General features: G+C 38.5%; 2 protein-coding genes across 2 annotated transcripts in view; one reads left to right on the top strand and one right to left on the bottom strand.

The window, feature by feature from the left end:
• Nucleotides 1-1360: 1360 nt before the first annotated feature.
• commd4 (COMM domain containing 4) lies at nucleotides 1361-5117 on the bottom strand. The gene is made up of 8 exons (XM_037682929.1): nucleotides 5098-5117; nucleotides 4764-4835; nucleotides 4610-4675; nucleotides 4479-4518; nucleotides 2913-3032; nucleotides 2104-2184; nucleotides 1830-2006; nucleotides 1361-1677 (listed from the first exon to the last, which is right to left on the bottom strand). Exons 1-8 carry the CDS (start codon nucleotides 5098-5100, stop codon nucleotides 1637-1639), a joined length of 600 nt encoding a protein of 199 aa, XP_037538857.1. The 5' UTR covers nucleotides 5101-5117; the 3' UTR covers nucleotides 1361-1636.
• Nucleotides 5118-11824: 6707 nt separating this feature from the next.
• Nucleotides 11825-16475, top strand: part of sema7a (semaphorin 7A) — a 9843-nt gene continuing 5192 nt past the window's right edge. Inside the window, exons 1-7 of the mRNA XM_037682930.1 lie at nucleotides 11825-12227; nucleotides 12367-12506; nucleotides 13000-13041; nucleotides 13133-13228; nucleotides 13498-13600; nucleotides 13720-13830; nucleotides 14504-14646. Coding sequence (XP_037538858.1) covers nucleotides 12098-12227; nucleotides 12367-12506; nucleotides 13000-13041; nucleotides 13133-13228; nucleotides 13498-13600; nucleotides 13720-13830; nucleotides 14504-14646 — 765 coding nt within the window. The 5' untranslated portion in view covers nucleotides 11825-12097. The remainder of the gene's footprint in view (nucleotides 12228-12366; nucleotides 12507-12999; nucleotides 13042-13132; nucleotides 13229-13497; nucleotides 13601-13719; nucleotides 13831-14503; nucleotides 14647-16475) is intronic.

The raw sequence follows: 16475 nt of genomic DNA on the forward strand, positions 1-16475 counted from the left end.
ACTTGATAGTTTCCACACTTGACCTGTTAAGAGTTGGCTCATGTGTGTCTGCTTTTAAACAGTTTAAAGAAAGTTTTTCATTTACTGTGTTTACGATAAGTTGCTTTTAAAAAAATAATAATAATAATTGTACACATCCTTTATGATTGTCTATTGTTGTCATTGTTGTCCACTGTTGTCGTCACTCTTTAGTTAAAATTCAGGTCTCTCTGGTAAATGAGTCCCTGAGGATTAATAGGATTAATTAAAGGTTGAATTAATGTTACATATGCATAATGCATTTTATTTTCAGAGCTTAAAAGTATGTTATTCAAAGTGTTTAGCATAATTTTGCTGTTTATATGTAATGTCATAATAAACGTATGTTTATATTGTTTAAAAACAGCCTGTTTTACACAATGGTGGGTTGCCAGTTGGGCATGTTTTCATAGAGCTGGTTGCTTGTTTCGATCGCGAGATCTGGCAACACTGATTGAGTTGTACGAACAAAAGGAAAATTGTGCCGCAGTTGGTCAGCTCATCTACTTCCACACCAAATATTGGGTCAGTATCTGTAAGACTGGCTGCAGCATAGCCATTTTAGTGTTTTTTTTTTTAAAGTGGCTGTGGAGGCCATCTGGAATCTGACCGACTCCTAAAGTCAATCCGCTGTAGTTGTACCTCGCCTGATTAGTTTCTGCAAGTTTCACTCAAATTCGTCCAGTGGTTCATGAGATATTTTGCTAACAGACAAGTACAAGCACACAGCTAAACGGGCAAAGGCCTTATCGCCTGCCTTTGACCAGCGGGAGATTAAAAAAATGTTTTGTTACAATCAGTGCACAATCCAAGGAAACAAATGCTTAAATCAAATGAAACTAAAGTGCAAAACTCACCCAAACCAGGAAATGCAAGCTTTCGGAGAAACGTGCAGCTTATTTACTTTTTACACAAATGCTACCAAAAACGAGCTCACAGGTATTTGTTTATGTGATGCTGCCACAACCAGAAACTATAATATATACATTTATTTTCCAGCATGCGTGTTGACAAACGAGTTATGAAACGATCGGTTTCAAAATATCGCGAGATTTCACGTTCCTTCACGCGAAGCTATTTTACAAAAGTATTTTATCACGTTTCGTAGCAATAAGTCAACGTAGTTAAATAATTGTAATTTTAACAATAAATTTTTAACCAAATTTAAAGCTTGCCATTTTTTTTACACAAGAAGCCAACTGGTCCACCGATGCATGACGGGATTTGTAGGCGTGGCGGAGACAGGGATGAAAGGAAAGATTTATACTTTATTACAGCCATTTGACAGTAGAATACAAATTGTAAATTAAAGACAAAACGTGTCAAGTAATATGATGGTGTTTTACAACAAAAAAAAAAAGAAAGAAAGGACAATTGTGTGATTTAGCTCAGTGACCAATTTCAGTCTGGAAACATTTCCACCAATACTTAATAAAGTGGTAGAAAAATACTTTTTAATGTCAGTACATTCAAACAAAGAAAGAGTCTCCTAAAATTTGATATGACCCGATTCACACACATAATTAATATTATACAAGTTGAAGTAATATTGGCACTTTTGGCAGTTTATCAGCATCAGTTTTGTCCAGTTCATCATCAAATATTAGTTTTCCAGTCTTCATTGTAGTGCATTCATCATAGCCTGGGCTTGTTTTAGCTCTGTTGAAAAAAACAACAAAAACAACTCAACAAACAAACAAACAAAGTAATTACCACAGCAATACTCTAACTGAACTGGGTTTTTTTTGCAGAGGAAAAAGATGGTGAGAAAATAAGTGTTAATTCACAGGAAGTAGATAGAATTAACTGACCAGTAAGCAAGACTCTGAACTTGTCAGCGGAGACAGAAACGACCGTTGTCTCAGAAGAGCCTGGCTCAGCATTTTGAGTCTGAAGTTTAAGCTGTAGTAACGGTTCATTGACTTCCCTAAGGTCACTTGAGCTCAGAGTATAATCGACACGCCAGGACACGGAGTCAAGCCGCCCCACTGAAGGTCATTAGCGGACAGAATAGATGAAAACACTCAGTCAGCACAAACTTTAGACTTCTACTTTCAGATCAGGAAGCCTGACAGAAATACTTACATCTCAAGCTGGTTTCTCTTAATTTGTCCTGAAGTGCAGAATGCTTGTCTTCATATGATTTGCAAAGCCCTGTAGTGTGTTCTAAAAGAAATTGGAAAATTGTGCAAATATTAAAAACATAAATATTTAAAAGATCTAAAGCACAGCTTAAAAAACTGTTTGAAATCTAGAAAACATTGACACTTTGCAATAACAATGTTACTTCTTAGGCTTTAAAGACGTACAAAACCTTTTACTTTCTTCAGGAGTGTTTAACCTAAATTTATATTTATTGCTGACATTGGCTTTCAATATTCATATTTCAATATTCAACATCTAAAAATATATAATAGTTTTAGTGCTTTTAAAACTATGGCACAACAAGTGCATCACTCAAAACTTAAGCAAACAAACACAAAGGTTGAATCAAAGCATAATGAAAAAAAAATGTGAGCACAATAACGGGAGATGTGCTAAGTTTGTAAAACAAAAAGCTTTAACAGATTAATGCAAGAAAAAGACATGGAGATTTTAAAAGACATTCAACTATCCATAAAATGGAATTAATATTTTAATAGCAAATAAGAAAGTGACTACTCATTGATTATTTTATTATGTTATAACTACATATACAACTACATATAATCCTTTCTACACATAAGTCAATAAAAGCAATACTGTACTACAATAAATACTTCAATATTTCTGACTCTGGCACAACTATTTCCTGCAGGATCAATAAAGTTCTATCTTATCTTATAATGCAGTACGTTATTTATTTTTTAATTTTTTTAAACCTATCATCCAAAGAAACTACCACAACCACTAACCTTTAGGCAGCCCAAGCTGTTGCAGCTCACTGGACAGAGACTCACTGTCAACATCATGCTTTGCCGCACTGGACAAAATAAAGCTGAGCACCGCCACGCTGGCTTTGATGTCTCCACTTTCTGAAAGAAGGGTAAAAAAAACTGAAGTACATTATTTTAAACTATATAAGGGCAAATGCAAGCATGCAATTTGCAAATGTTTCTGAGGAAAACATAGTATTTGTTTGTAAAATAAATAAAAAAAGGGGGTAAGACTATAAAAAGCTAATCCTGTTAAATTTACATTTGGCTGAAACTAAAAAAAGATTCAATTTAAATGTTGAAACAGAGAACATTAATAACATTTTTTTTAAAATGATGTCATCCAGGGGCAGCATGGTGGCGCAACTGGTAGAGCCGCTGTCTCTCAGCAAGCAGGTCCCTGGTTCAAATCCCGGTCCGGGGGCCTTTCTGGGTGGAGCTTGCATGTTCTCTCCGTGCATGCGTGGGTTTTCTCCAGGTACTCCAGTTTCCTCCCACGGACCAAAAACATGCATGTTAGGCTGATTGGTAACTCTAAATTGTCCCTAGGTGTGAGTGAGAGTGAATGGTTGTTTGTCTCTGTGACCCTGTGATGGACTTGCGACCCGTCCAGGGTGTACCCCACCCCTCGCACAGTGATTGCCGGACATGGGCACCAGCGACCCCTGTGACCCAAAAATGGAAGAAGTGGGTAAAAGATAATGGCTGGATGGATGTCATCATGTTATTAAAAAATTATGCAATCTAATAAAAAAAAAAACTATGTGTAAGAAGTGGCTTATTGCTTTTAAAAACTGGTGGTTGGTTGGTAGCTTATTTGGATAATGACATACAAGTTGGCAACATTATTGGGAACAATTATCTTGCATCGCCTCTTTAAAACTCACTTGGGTGTGGTACCAAATTATAGCAATTCAAAAACGTATTTTCAGTCTCAGAGTAAACCATTAAATGGCAGGCCTGGAAAGCTATTTTAGTAGATACTTTGTTGTGCAGAAAGAAGTTAATTAAGAGCTCTTGTTCCCATGAACCATTTTTTCCTGAAATATACTTCATTCTATAGCAACACATTGCATGTTTGCTTTAAAACCTCCATACATGATACAACAGATGCAAGGTTTGAACTGTAACTTTGATAATAAGCTGGATGGTTACAAGAAAATGTTATTGTTCGACACCAACAGACAAAAAAAGTGTTAGTTCTTAAAAGTATTGTGGCCATTCAGTACTAATATTTGCCTTGTTTAATGAATACAAAAAATACCTGGGTTATTTTCAAAAAGATGTAGTGAAACACTTTTATGAGGTTACTTGGATGTTGTTTATGCAAACTCATATTACTGTCCTTTGTTAAATATAGGGATATAAGAATTTCTGACATGATTTATATAATAAACCCCAACTAAATTTAAAAATATCATCTGCTACAAGGTTGGAATAAAGATGTATAAACAAAAACTGTAAAAGTTATTTTTCTGCAAATAGTTTTAACAGCTGTTGTTGTCATAGCAACGAGACAAAGGGACCAGATGGGAAGACACTTACCAAACTTTGCATCTGCAGTCAGCTTTGCAACTTTGTCATACTAAGAGAAAAATGCAAACAGCACTGCTGAGTGTGTGATCAATAGGAAGCTCAGATTTCATGATGATATGGAAGTGTTATTTTCAACTTACATCAATACCCTCTCCCATTAAATCCTTCAACACTTGAGCACAAAGGAGTTTCATCTTGACACTTGACTGTAGAGGGGAAAAACAAACTCGGTTAGAAAAAAAATATGAACACTTACTTACAGCACTTGCTTTAAAACAGGGAAGAGCTACTTACAATTTTTGCTAACGTGCTGATTTCAGCAAGAACCCAGTCAGGGCAGTCCAAATCCCCACAGAAACGGAACCGCTATAAGATATATAAAAAATCGTATATGGTTATAAAGAAAAACAAAGATGGGTTTCTGCTACAACGTTCAAAATTACTACTGCATCAGTGCTAGCTTAGCCTGCTAGCCGCGTAAACGAAGCTCCTAAACATCAACACAGTTCCATTTCACAACAGTTTACGAATTAATAAAGAAACCTACTGTAAGTAACCGCTAATTTATACTGATCCCAAATAAACAGTTTGGTCAAATAAATAGCCCAATACTAATGAACAGACTTACCATTGTTGTCAACAGAAGGAAACAGGAAGTCTTGACGCTATTCTCGTCTCTGATTGGACGGACAATAAAATGAGGCGGAGTCTTGGGTGGGCACGTGATGCAGGGAGTTGGTTTACTCACGGTCTACCACCGTGTACTAGGATCAAATGCAAAATACATAAACATAATAATAAATAATTAATTATACATATAATAACCAAAAAGACTGTATACAGAATATTACGTTTTTAATTAAATTGACTGTTTTTCATCATTATATTCTGCTTTGTTATCGTTATCAATTGTCACAAATTTCTTCCTAATTTTGCATTTATTATCATATTTTAGTTCATACAATATACCGTTTTGCATTAATTTGTGTTCTCTTTATACTTCCATAATAGTAAATTTATGTTTCTTATTTTATATGCTGTAATCCTCCTCGTTTTTGTGTTAATTTGCTCTCTTTGTTGCATTATTTCATTGCAGCTAATTCCTTGTTATCAATATATTGTGTTGACTTGTGTTCATTTTTGCATTTATGTTTATGGTATAGTTTTATGTCTCAAGTTGTAAATGTGAACTTTATTTTATACATTTTATGTTACTCTGTGGTAGCTTTACTTCAGTTTCTTTGAAAAAATAAATCAAGAAAAGAAAATGTTCAGTATTTTTAGAATGCAGTAGGAATAACTGTGACCAAATAACTGGCTCAGGGTAAAAGATGAACCCATGTCAGGCCTCACTAAACAGCTTTGAATGCAGCAAATGAGTTATTCAGTATAAAATGCAGCAATTTGACAAACTAATACTTTAGTTAGAAGCAATCAAGACATATTAGAATTCCATGGACAGACCTATCATTTTGCAGCAAGACTCCGAGGCTGCCTTATTTTAGGAGTTGGAGTTGTTCTGTTTTTATTGCATCACTGCGGCTTTTTGTCTGCTGCTCTGGCCTTCAATGATTATTCAAACATGCACGTATTAGACTGGCAGTCTAAGAAGGTTTGCTCTACAACCAACTGTCTATCGTTGTTTTTAAGATCTGTCCAAATAGCTAAATAGATCAAATTTAAATGCCAGCTTCACATGCAGAGGACCAGTGATGGATTTATACTGAAAAATTAACAAAGCAAGGAAACAATATGCATCATGTGAACAGTGTTTTTATACTGCACCAAAAACTATTTTAAAACTTTAAACTGTGTTACAGTGTGAATAGGGCTGTAAGATTTTGTCCATCCACCCATCCATCCATCCATCCATCCATCCATCCATCCATCCATCCATCCACTTGTTCCGGAGTCAAGTCATACGGACAGCAGCTTAAGCCGGGAGGCCCAGCCACTTCTTCTAGCTCTTCTGGGAGGACTCCAAGGTGTTCCCAGGCATCTTCTCTCAGTCAGACATGTCCAGAGCACCTCCTTAGGGAGAAGTCCAGGGGGCATCCTTACCAAATGCCTGAACCACCTTACTGGCTCTTCTCGATGTGGAGGAGTAGTAACTCGACTCCAAGTCCCCTGGATAACTGAACTTCTCACCGTATCTCTTAGAGCGAGTCCAGCTACCCTGTGGAGAAAAATATTTTTGACCACCTACTTAAACAAGTACCAGTAAGTAGACCTGAGGTTTTGGAGCATGATCACTTTATGCCCAAGTCTGTACTAAAATAGCTGTTTTGACAAAGTTTTAAACAGTTGTATTTACACAGGTGCAGTTTTTGTGAATGCACATAAAATATGGCTCTCAACTTTCCTCCCTGTTCACCAATAGGTAACTTTTTTTTTTCTAATGGAAGAGGTCGGTTCTCTAACATGACGTTTACATGATGAAACAGTCTGTAAACCTGAACAAAATGTTTTATCCAGTCAGGGAAAATATATATGACAAAACTGGTGTTATGAAATATCATAAGATAAACTTTGAAAAAGTCTCATAAGAGTTGGATAAAGAAGTTTGCAACACATAAGATTTATTAGAAAGAACTGGAATGCAAAAAAATAGTAATAAATAAAAATTAAAAATAACTCTAAAAACACTTGATCAAAGAACTGGACATCATTTATTTATTTAAATATTTAGTTGGTTGAGTGGAAAAATGAACAAGTTCACTGAAGTTAAAAATGTTGATGCAGCTGCTCCAAATAACTGTTTTGTGTAGGTTTTCCATGTGGTGTCAAAATCAGCTGTGACTCAAAGTGTCATGTCTTGTTCTGTCTAGTGTCTGGCAGTGTGACTTTTGTATCATGTCCTTGAGACCTGGATCAAAAGAACTTAGCAGAGTAAAGTCACCTCAGATTATACAGCCTTAACAGTCCCTGCATGGTCTTCTCTTTAAAATCCCACAGCACACATGGCTAATCAAGAGAAATAATTACTTTAGTCCAAAAAAAGTACATTATTTCTGCCTCTATAGACAGTACTGAATATTCACACAATGCTTAACATAAATACTTGCTTCATTATTAACAGTATTTCTGGAAAAGCAATTAATAAATTTTAAGTGGTGTTCACTTTTAAATTTTTTTAGACAATAGACACAATTTTAGACATAAAAAAAGTGTTAAAATAAAGAATCAGAATCAGAATCAGTTTATTATTGCCATGTCAATGAACGAGGTTCACAAACTAGGAATTTGCTTCGACATAAGGTGCGAATAGTAATAAAGTAAAATAAAGTAAAAATAAAGTAAAAATAAAGTAAGAATGAGAACATTGCATAAGACATAAGACCTGTGTCCACCCACAAATAAAGTAAAATTAAAACATAACATAAACATGTGTACACCCATACAATAGAAAATGATAAAAAAGCTTAGAAAACAGTACAGATGGAGTATTCAGTTATAATGCAGATGTAATGTGACCAAAGCAGAAGTTATGAGGTAGCATTATGAGTGTTCAGGAGTCCAACAGCAGAGGGGAAGAAACTGTTCTTATGGCGGGAGGTTCTGGTCCGTATGGACCGAAGCCTCCTGCCTGAGGGGAGTGGTTCAAACAGACCGTGTGCAGGGTGAGCAGGGTCAGCTGTGATCCGACCTGCTCGCCTCACAGTCCTGGAGATGTACAGGTCGTGGAGGGATGGAAGGCTTCTCACCTTCTCAGCTGATTGCACAACGCGCTGCAGTCTGAGTCTGTCCCTGGCAGTGGCCCCGGCGTACCACACCGTGATGGAGGAGCTGAGGATGGACTCGATGATGGCCGTGTAGAACTGCACCATCAGCTTGGCCGGCTGCTTGGCCTTCTTCAGCTGTCACAGGATTTTTTAAAGGGTAAAAACAGTGGTTTAACCTGCATGAGCGACATGAGGACCAACCCAAATAAAGCCAATATCCAAACATTGTTCAAAACAAATACAAAACCGTGATTTTCAAAAGGTATATATATTTAAAAAAAGATTAAAACCTGGAATATGAAAATAAGGCAGTAATTTAGAAATTACAAGAATAAATATATCATATACTGTGTTGTATAATTATATAATTATATAATTACAAATTATTTATTATTATTAATATTATTGTTCTTGTTGTTTTTATACCAGCCACTAAGCACAAACCAGTATACAGTATCTCTTGTGCCAGTCCCAAGCCTGGGTAAATGGTGATGAGGGTCATGTCAGGAAGGGCATCTGATGTATAACACTTTTGCCAAAACTATAAATTGAGTTCATCAAAGTGAAACCATACTGGATCTGTCGAGGCCTGGATTAACTATGACCACCATCGGTGCTGTTGACAAACAGGATGCCGGCAGAAATGGTGCTATTGTTAGTCGAAGACCACATGGAAGGAAACATGTCAGGAGACAAAGGGAGAAGAGGAAAGTTAGGAATGTAGGAGTGAGGGTTGCAACTCTAAATGTGGGGACAATGACAAGCAAAGGTAGAGAGCTGGCTGACATGATGTAGAGAAGGAAGGTAGATGTTTTATGTGTCAAGAGACCAAGTGGAAGGGCAGCAAGGCTCGCAGAATTGGAGCAGAGTTCAAACTGTTTTACCATGGTGTGATAGAAAGAGAAATGGAGTAGGGGTGGTCCTGAAGTAGGAGTTGGCAAAGAATGTAGTAGAGGTGAAGAAAGTGTCAGAGAGATTCAGAGAGATTTTTTTTTGTTATTCGCATCTCATGTGGTACATGTGGTGGAACGAGATTATGTACACATGGGTCTCATCCATCCATCCATCCATCCATCCATCCATCCATCCATCCATCCATCCATCCATCCATCCATCCATCCATCCATCCATCCATCCATTATCTTTTACCCGCTTCTTCCATTTTCGGTCATGGAGGTCGCCGGTGCCCATGTCCAGCAATCACTGTGCGAGGGGCGGGATACACCCTGGACAGGTCCATCACAGGGACACATAGAGACAAACGAGATAAACAACCATTCACTCTCTCACTCACACCTAGGGACAATTTAGAGTTACCAATCAGCCTAACATGCATGTTTTTGGTCTGTGGGAGAAAACTGGAGTACCTGGAGAAAACCCACACATGCACAGAGAGAACATGCAAACTCCACCCAGAAGGGCCCCCGGACCGGGATTTGAGCCAGGGACCTGCTCGCTGGGAGGCAGCGGCTCTGCCAGTTGTGCCACGGTGCTGCCCCCACAGGATCCCAGTTATATTAAATTACATAGGGTGATGTGTCTGAAGGTAGAAGTAGAAGGTCTGATGTTAAATGTTGTTAGTGGCTATGCTCCACAAGTTGGATGTGATGTGGAGGAGAAAGATACAATTTGGAAAGATCTGGATGAAGTGATAGAGAGTATTCCCAGGGAGGAGAGTGGTGATTGGAGCAGACCTGAATGGACATGATGGGGAAGGAAACAAATGGGATGAGGAAGTGATGGGTAGGTTTGGTGTCAAGGAAAGAAACCAGGAAGGACAGATGGTGGTGGATTTTGCCAAGAGAATGGACATGGCTGTAGTCAATACATATTTCCAAAAGAGGAAGGAACATAGAGTGAACTATAAGAGTGGAGGAAGGAGTATGTAGGTCGACTACATTCTGTGTAGAAGAGGACACCTGAGGGAGATTGGGGACTTTAAGGTTGTGGCAGGGGAGAGTGTGGCCAGACAGCATTGGATGGTTGTGTGTAGAATGACTGTTGTTGTGAAGAAGAAAAAAAAGAGTAAAATCAGAGAAGAAGACCAAAAGGTGGAAGCTGAGGATGGAAGAATATTGTGAGGAACTCAGAGAGGAGCTGTTAAAGGCTTTGGGTGGTTACATTTTTTTTTTTTTTAAAGAGCTTCAAAATAACTCTGACATGACAAGAGAGTCCAGGCAGGATGGAATGGATGGAGAAAAGTTTCAGGAGTGATTTGAAAAAAGGGTGTTGGCAAAGGTCAAAGGAAAAGTTTAGAAGACAGTGGTGAGACCAGCTACATTGTCTGGTCTGGATACAGTGGCACTGACAAAAAGACAGGAGAAAGACCTGGAAGTGGTGGAAATGAAGATGTTGAGGTTCTCCTTAGGAGTGACAAGGCTGGATAAGATTAGGAATGAGAACATCAGAGGTACAGCACAGGTTGAACAACTGGGAGATAAAGTTAGAAATGCAGCTGCCAGGAAAAAGACAAAGAGGAGATATATGGATGCAGAGGACATGGAGGTAGTTGGAGTGAGATGGAGGATGCAGACGACAGAGTGAGATGGAGAAGGATGACTCGCTGTGGAGACCCCTGAAGAGGGAAATAAGATTATATTATCATTATTATGATCATTAATAAATATTTTATCTGCAATTCATGTCTAATAATGTGTGACAATGTATGTTAAAATCAAATCATATGTATAATTTTACTTTTATATATGTTTAAGAAGCTGTGAACACTGTTTTTTGTACATGTTATGCTATTTACTTAGCATAATTGTTAATACATTCCTTGTTCAGAAATGTATTAACCATAATTACCACATCATTGTTACAGATAAATATAGAGTGTGAGAAATAATAAATTACCTATAGATGAGGGGTAGGAGTAAACAAGTTTATCTTTATTGTCACTCCTTTTTGAACAGATAACTGGTTGGTAATGCATTTATTTATTTGTTTGTCCTTTTTTTCCCCCTTTGTATGTTTTTACATTTGTGAATTTATTTTCTGTTGTAAGGATGTCTTCACCTGAAGCCTCCATCATCATTTTCTTTTCTTTTTTTTTTTTTTTTGTGGAGATTTTATTTGTCATTCAATTTAAAACTCTTCGAAATGTGTGTAGCTTGGGTCTTAATTAATATTAATATTAGGTATGACGTAGTATAGCCCCGCCCACTACGGAACGCTTAATTTAATGTTCCGACTGCCAGGTGTACGATAATTATCGTATTTGTACGACAATTTTGCCCTTTGTACGATGTACGATCAATAATCCCAAACAAGGCCAAATATACGATAATTTGATCATTCCGTGAATGTGTGGTTGTAATCGGTTGTCATCAGCCTCTCGCAACTGTCTGTCAGAGTTTATTTTGTGAACCCTGAAGGCGTTTGTGTCTGCAAACAGCTTTTCTAAATGTTACCTACGAGTGACGTGTTTGCGTTTGCCTCAGAACAACGGCCATGATTGGCTGAATAGTCCGCTGCGCCCGCCCCATGAGTGAAGAAAAGGAAAAAAAAGAAAAGGAGAAGCAGCAGAGCCGGACCGGTCTGGAAGCGGACCCATCACTACTATAGCGCATTAATAGATTTGTTATTTTGTTTATGACGGGTGTACAATAATTTCCCTCAAAATACGATAATTTTAGATAATTTGACTTCTCTAGTACGATAATCCTACATTTCTCACCTGGCAACACGAGCGTCTTAGCTGTTAATGGACTCTGGTCGCGCGCAGGTCAACTCCATGGTTTTACACACTCTCGCTGATTTTACACCATGGCAGCTTCGGCAAACGCTTGTTTGCTGTTGGTTCTCCCCAGCCCAACAAAAATTAATCTACGCGTGCCGTTTGGGGATATTTAATTAGGAGGAGTGACAGAAATTAGCACCGACGGACCTCGACCTCATCAGCTAATGCGCAAAATGACGGCTTCTTCTTATATTTCTCTCTTGTTTGTTGCGGGTTTTCACCTTGTCCTTAGTGTGGACTTGAAGGAGACACCGACACTTGGCTCGACTAAAACTCCCAGACTTCTGAGCAAAGGTAGGAACTTCTTCACCCCAATAAGAAGCACTTTGCTTTTGTTTACTTACCTTAAATCAGAGGAGGACATTGTTCATTTAGGCTGTTTGTGTTACATAACAGGTGATGGATATTTCTGGACTGTTCTCTTTCACCTCAGGTTCAATCGGTGGTGAATATGAATATGAGGTCCATCAGAACCACAGCGTGTTCCTATACCAGGAGGACTCAGACGAGCTTTATGTTGGAGGGGAAGACTTTGTGTTGAAACTGGATGCAAATAACTACCAGGTCTTAGAGGTAAGTCTTTCTAATCTTGTTTGAGTCACGTGCTGCAGCACACTCACTCCTCCTTGTGATTTGTTTGTGTTGCTCTCAGCTGTTTTGGGACCAGGCAGTGCATCTTGCTTTAATTAGATGGCACTGAAACAGATAGTTTACACACACACCCACACACACACAAACCTGTTTATTGTTTTGAGTCTGTCTGCCAGCACCCTCTGGCAGGTTGTTAAAAAGCTCAAATGTTCAGATCGCCCGCTGGTCTCGAAACTGCATGTTTAAAACATGTCTTAATGAAAAGGCAAGCTCGAGATGTTTGATATTTTATATAGCTTATTAGGATGAGCTTAGGTAGGAGTTATCTTGTGTGACATGTTACAAAAAAGTCAACTTGAGACTGGAAATGGATTATGCTGCTCAGATTATTCTCATCTTCAAGGTTCCCATCAACATAACAGGAAATAGGATTAATTTTAAAGCTATTTCTTGTTTTTATTGATTTCCTTGATAGAGATTTCCACTGGAAACGACAAGGGAGCAGCTGTGCCATGAGGTAAGTGACTGCCACAGAAATGTGCTTAACCTCCGATGTCCAAAATCGAACTTTAACTCAGTTGTGGCTGATGTTGAAATCTCTGTTTTAGGGTCCATGTAAAAATATAATCACTGTAATTGAGAAGTTTCAGGACAGCGTGTTTGTATGTGGAACGAATGGACTCAAACCAAAGTGCTGGAAGCTCGTAAGTGTCTGCATACGCCAGTGAATGTATTTGCACAGTGATTGCAAAGCCACCACATCTTTCACACACACACAACAGTTTTTGTGGCTTGTTGATGTAGCAGTGACAGCGGGGCAAAGCTGATTAAAGTGTGGCTTGGATCTAGTTCTAATAAAACTTTAATTAAGTGCCCTGCTCTATAATTAAGTAGCGTGTGTGCTCTCATTATTTGTTGACGCGTTTTCCATCACAGCTGTTGACTTTGCTTTGTTCCCTGTCATTCTCTATAGTTTCCCTCTATAAGTAATCAGACAAATGAAATAGTAGAGAGTTATGAGGGGACCGGCATCTCTCCATTTGTCCATACACAGAACTCCTTGTCGCTCACAGTAGGTACGTCAAACACAGACTTGAGCTTTTAAAGGTTTTAAAATGTGATTCGGTCGATTGAAATTTAAAGTGATCTGGGCATTTTCACTCTGTTTCATGTGATGTGCTCTTATTGTTTTTAGACCGGGATTTATACGCAGCAGCGCCTTTGGATGCTGATGGGGGTTCGTTACAGTTCAGGAGAAAAGCTGGCGACAGAACCAACGTCTGGATGCACGACAGCTGGGTCTCAGGTAAGAATAGATGCAGGTTATTTATTATTTAAGAGGGAGCACTTTACTGGGAGTTCATTACAACTGTGATGCATAGAGCAAAACAAAAACGTATCAAAAATATTTCCATACGTAGTACATGTACTTTGTAATGTATTTGGCTTTTTATAATGCCTTACATCTTTCTAGAACATCAAGTACAGCTACAATAACATCACACATGCTCATTCATGTCAGTGTCACGTCCAGCATGCTAATGACTGGTCTCTTTTCCACACCAGTTCAAGGACAAGCTTAGATTACAAGAGCAGTGTTTTCCTGAATGCACAGTAAAAAGGATGAGTCGGAGATTAGTGCCAACTGGACTGTACTGTGAAAGTGCGGACATGTTGTTTTTAAACGAAGCGGACCACATTTTGTGCACACACAGGCATTTTTGAGTTTGAGTGTGAAACTAATGAGGGCTGTGCTTAAACCAAAGAAAAGCTTTTCTTTAAAATGTATTAATACACTCCTGTACTTCGTTATTTTGTTGCAGCACGGACAAAATTATTAATCGTGTTAAACCTGAACAGCACACATCTTGTGCTTTTTACTCCTCACGGCTGCCATATTGTTTTTGTTTTGTTTTGCTCTCACCTTCCTTTTAATTCACACCATGGAGAGATTTAGTAAAAGAGACATCTTTTCACAGAGCCCACATTCATTTCGGCGAACTGGGTAAAGCGTGTGGACGACCCTGTAAATGAGAAAATTTACATATTTTTTCGTGAAAAGAACTCGGACCCCAGCCCAGAAGCCGACCCCTGGATTTCCCGAGTGGCCAGAGTTTGTAAGGTACGGTCCAAACAGGATACATCTGAGTACACATCAGTGAGCCTCATGTAAATGGCTGGAAAATAAAACAATGTATTTGTTAGATGCTGACACAGCGTGCGCTGTAAGAAAAGCTTCAGGGTGCCTTGGCATTGATTTTTCCAAGTCTTTGAAATTCTATAAGTGGAAGTCCTTTGAAAGCTATTCCCATGTTTGGTGTTTTGATAATAATGTTGTGGACTGAGGTCAAGAATCTATCAGAAGTCTAGTTGGATTGTTACTGGGTTACAGTAGAGTTCGGACCCAAAAAATCCAGCCCGACCCAGCCCCAGCCTGCAGCCATCATTTCTGAACCCCACCCGACCCGACGAATTAACAGTAATTACAGGTACGAACCCGAACCCCCTCCCCCAACATTTTTAATTGAACTTTGACTGCTTGTATACCATACTGAGAGGGTGTTTGTCATTTCATGGCCATCAAAGCACATTAACTCCCTGCTTCTGCCTGCATTCTGCATTATTCAGACACGGACCCTGCTCTGACATGTCGGATATTTTGGGATCTCACCTGTTTGAGTAGTCGGCCGTGCGCGTCTGCTGAGTGCAGCGGCTGAATAAACGTCCATTTGAGCTTTGATGGATCGCTGCCTGGCTGTATAGTCCATCTGAAGCCTAACTGAACTTTTTTTTTTTTTTACCTCTTTCAAGGCCGGTCAGCGCCTGGTCAAATGGCTGTGTGTGTCTGGTTAATGTATGGCAAGCCATGTCACCATATAATTAGATCGTGAGCCGCGCATGTCCACTGATGCAATCAAAAGCCCAACACCGGCTTGCACATTAAACACATTATTATGGCCCGGTCCTAATCTGTGTCGGGCCGGGCTCTGGGTTAGAAATGACAGCTATATTGTAAAGTGTATACAGATGATTTGGATATTTTTTCAATCCGTTTGAAGCATTCGGTGACTTCACAGGAACTATTGATGGAGATATTGTTGCCCGAGAAAGAAATGATCTCATTAAGACAGATATGATTCTTCATACAATAAGCAGTACTGCATAGGATCAGTTTGAATTTCAGTGCTAGAAAGTGTTTCTATATAGTACGGTTACACCATTGTTATATTTAAGTCAAAGGTAAGTGTAAAGCTGTATAACAATTAAAAGAGAAAAGCTACCTTAGCAACTTACTGTGTGAATAAAAAGAAAATCTGCCACTTAATTCATTGACTTTAAATAGTTCTTGATGACAAATTGCATATATTCTCACAGTTCAATCCTTTTCAGTCTTTAGTGGGACCTTAAGTAAAAAGACAACACTGTTGGACATTTAAACAGGTTATATGAGTTCTGTGATCTGTCAAATACAGTTTGTTGGTGTTAACTTGTACTCTGTTTCTAATAGGAACAATGTTCAAGTCAGAAACAGTTTATAGTTTAATCACTGGCTTTCTTTTCCATGAATTTAGGCTGTTGGCTGCTGCCATCATGGAAAGTATAATAACCTCACAGAAAATTATTTTTCTTGCTCTTTGATTAAAATAAAAAGGGGAACTAAAATGTTGTTAAGGTTTTCTGAGATCCATGTCAGATTCATGTGGAACGTACACATAAAGTTTTTTTTATTTTCCAATCTGCTGCGTGAGTGGCCTCATTCCCACCACACACACACGCACACACACACGCGCACAAAAAAAAAAAAGACTTTAAATTTTTGGACAAACTAACACAAAAAGGCGTTCTTGCAGTGTGATAGTGTTTACAAACGAGACCTGCCCTAAAGGTGGACAGATGTTATGTTTCAGTAGTTAGGTGGATGCTTCGTCCAAGGTGTGTGTGTGTATATAT

This window comes from Nematolebias whitei, chromosome 10 (assembly GCF_014905685.2).
Source record: "Nematolebias whitei isolate Nwh7 chromosome 10, NemWhi1, whole genome shotgun sequence".
Lineage (NCBI taxonomy): Eukaryota > Metazoa > Chordata > Actinopteri > Cyprinodontiformes > Rivulidae > Nematolebias > Nematolebias whitei.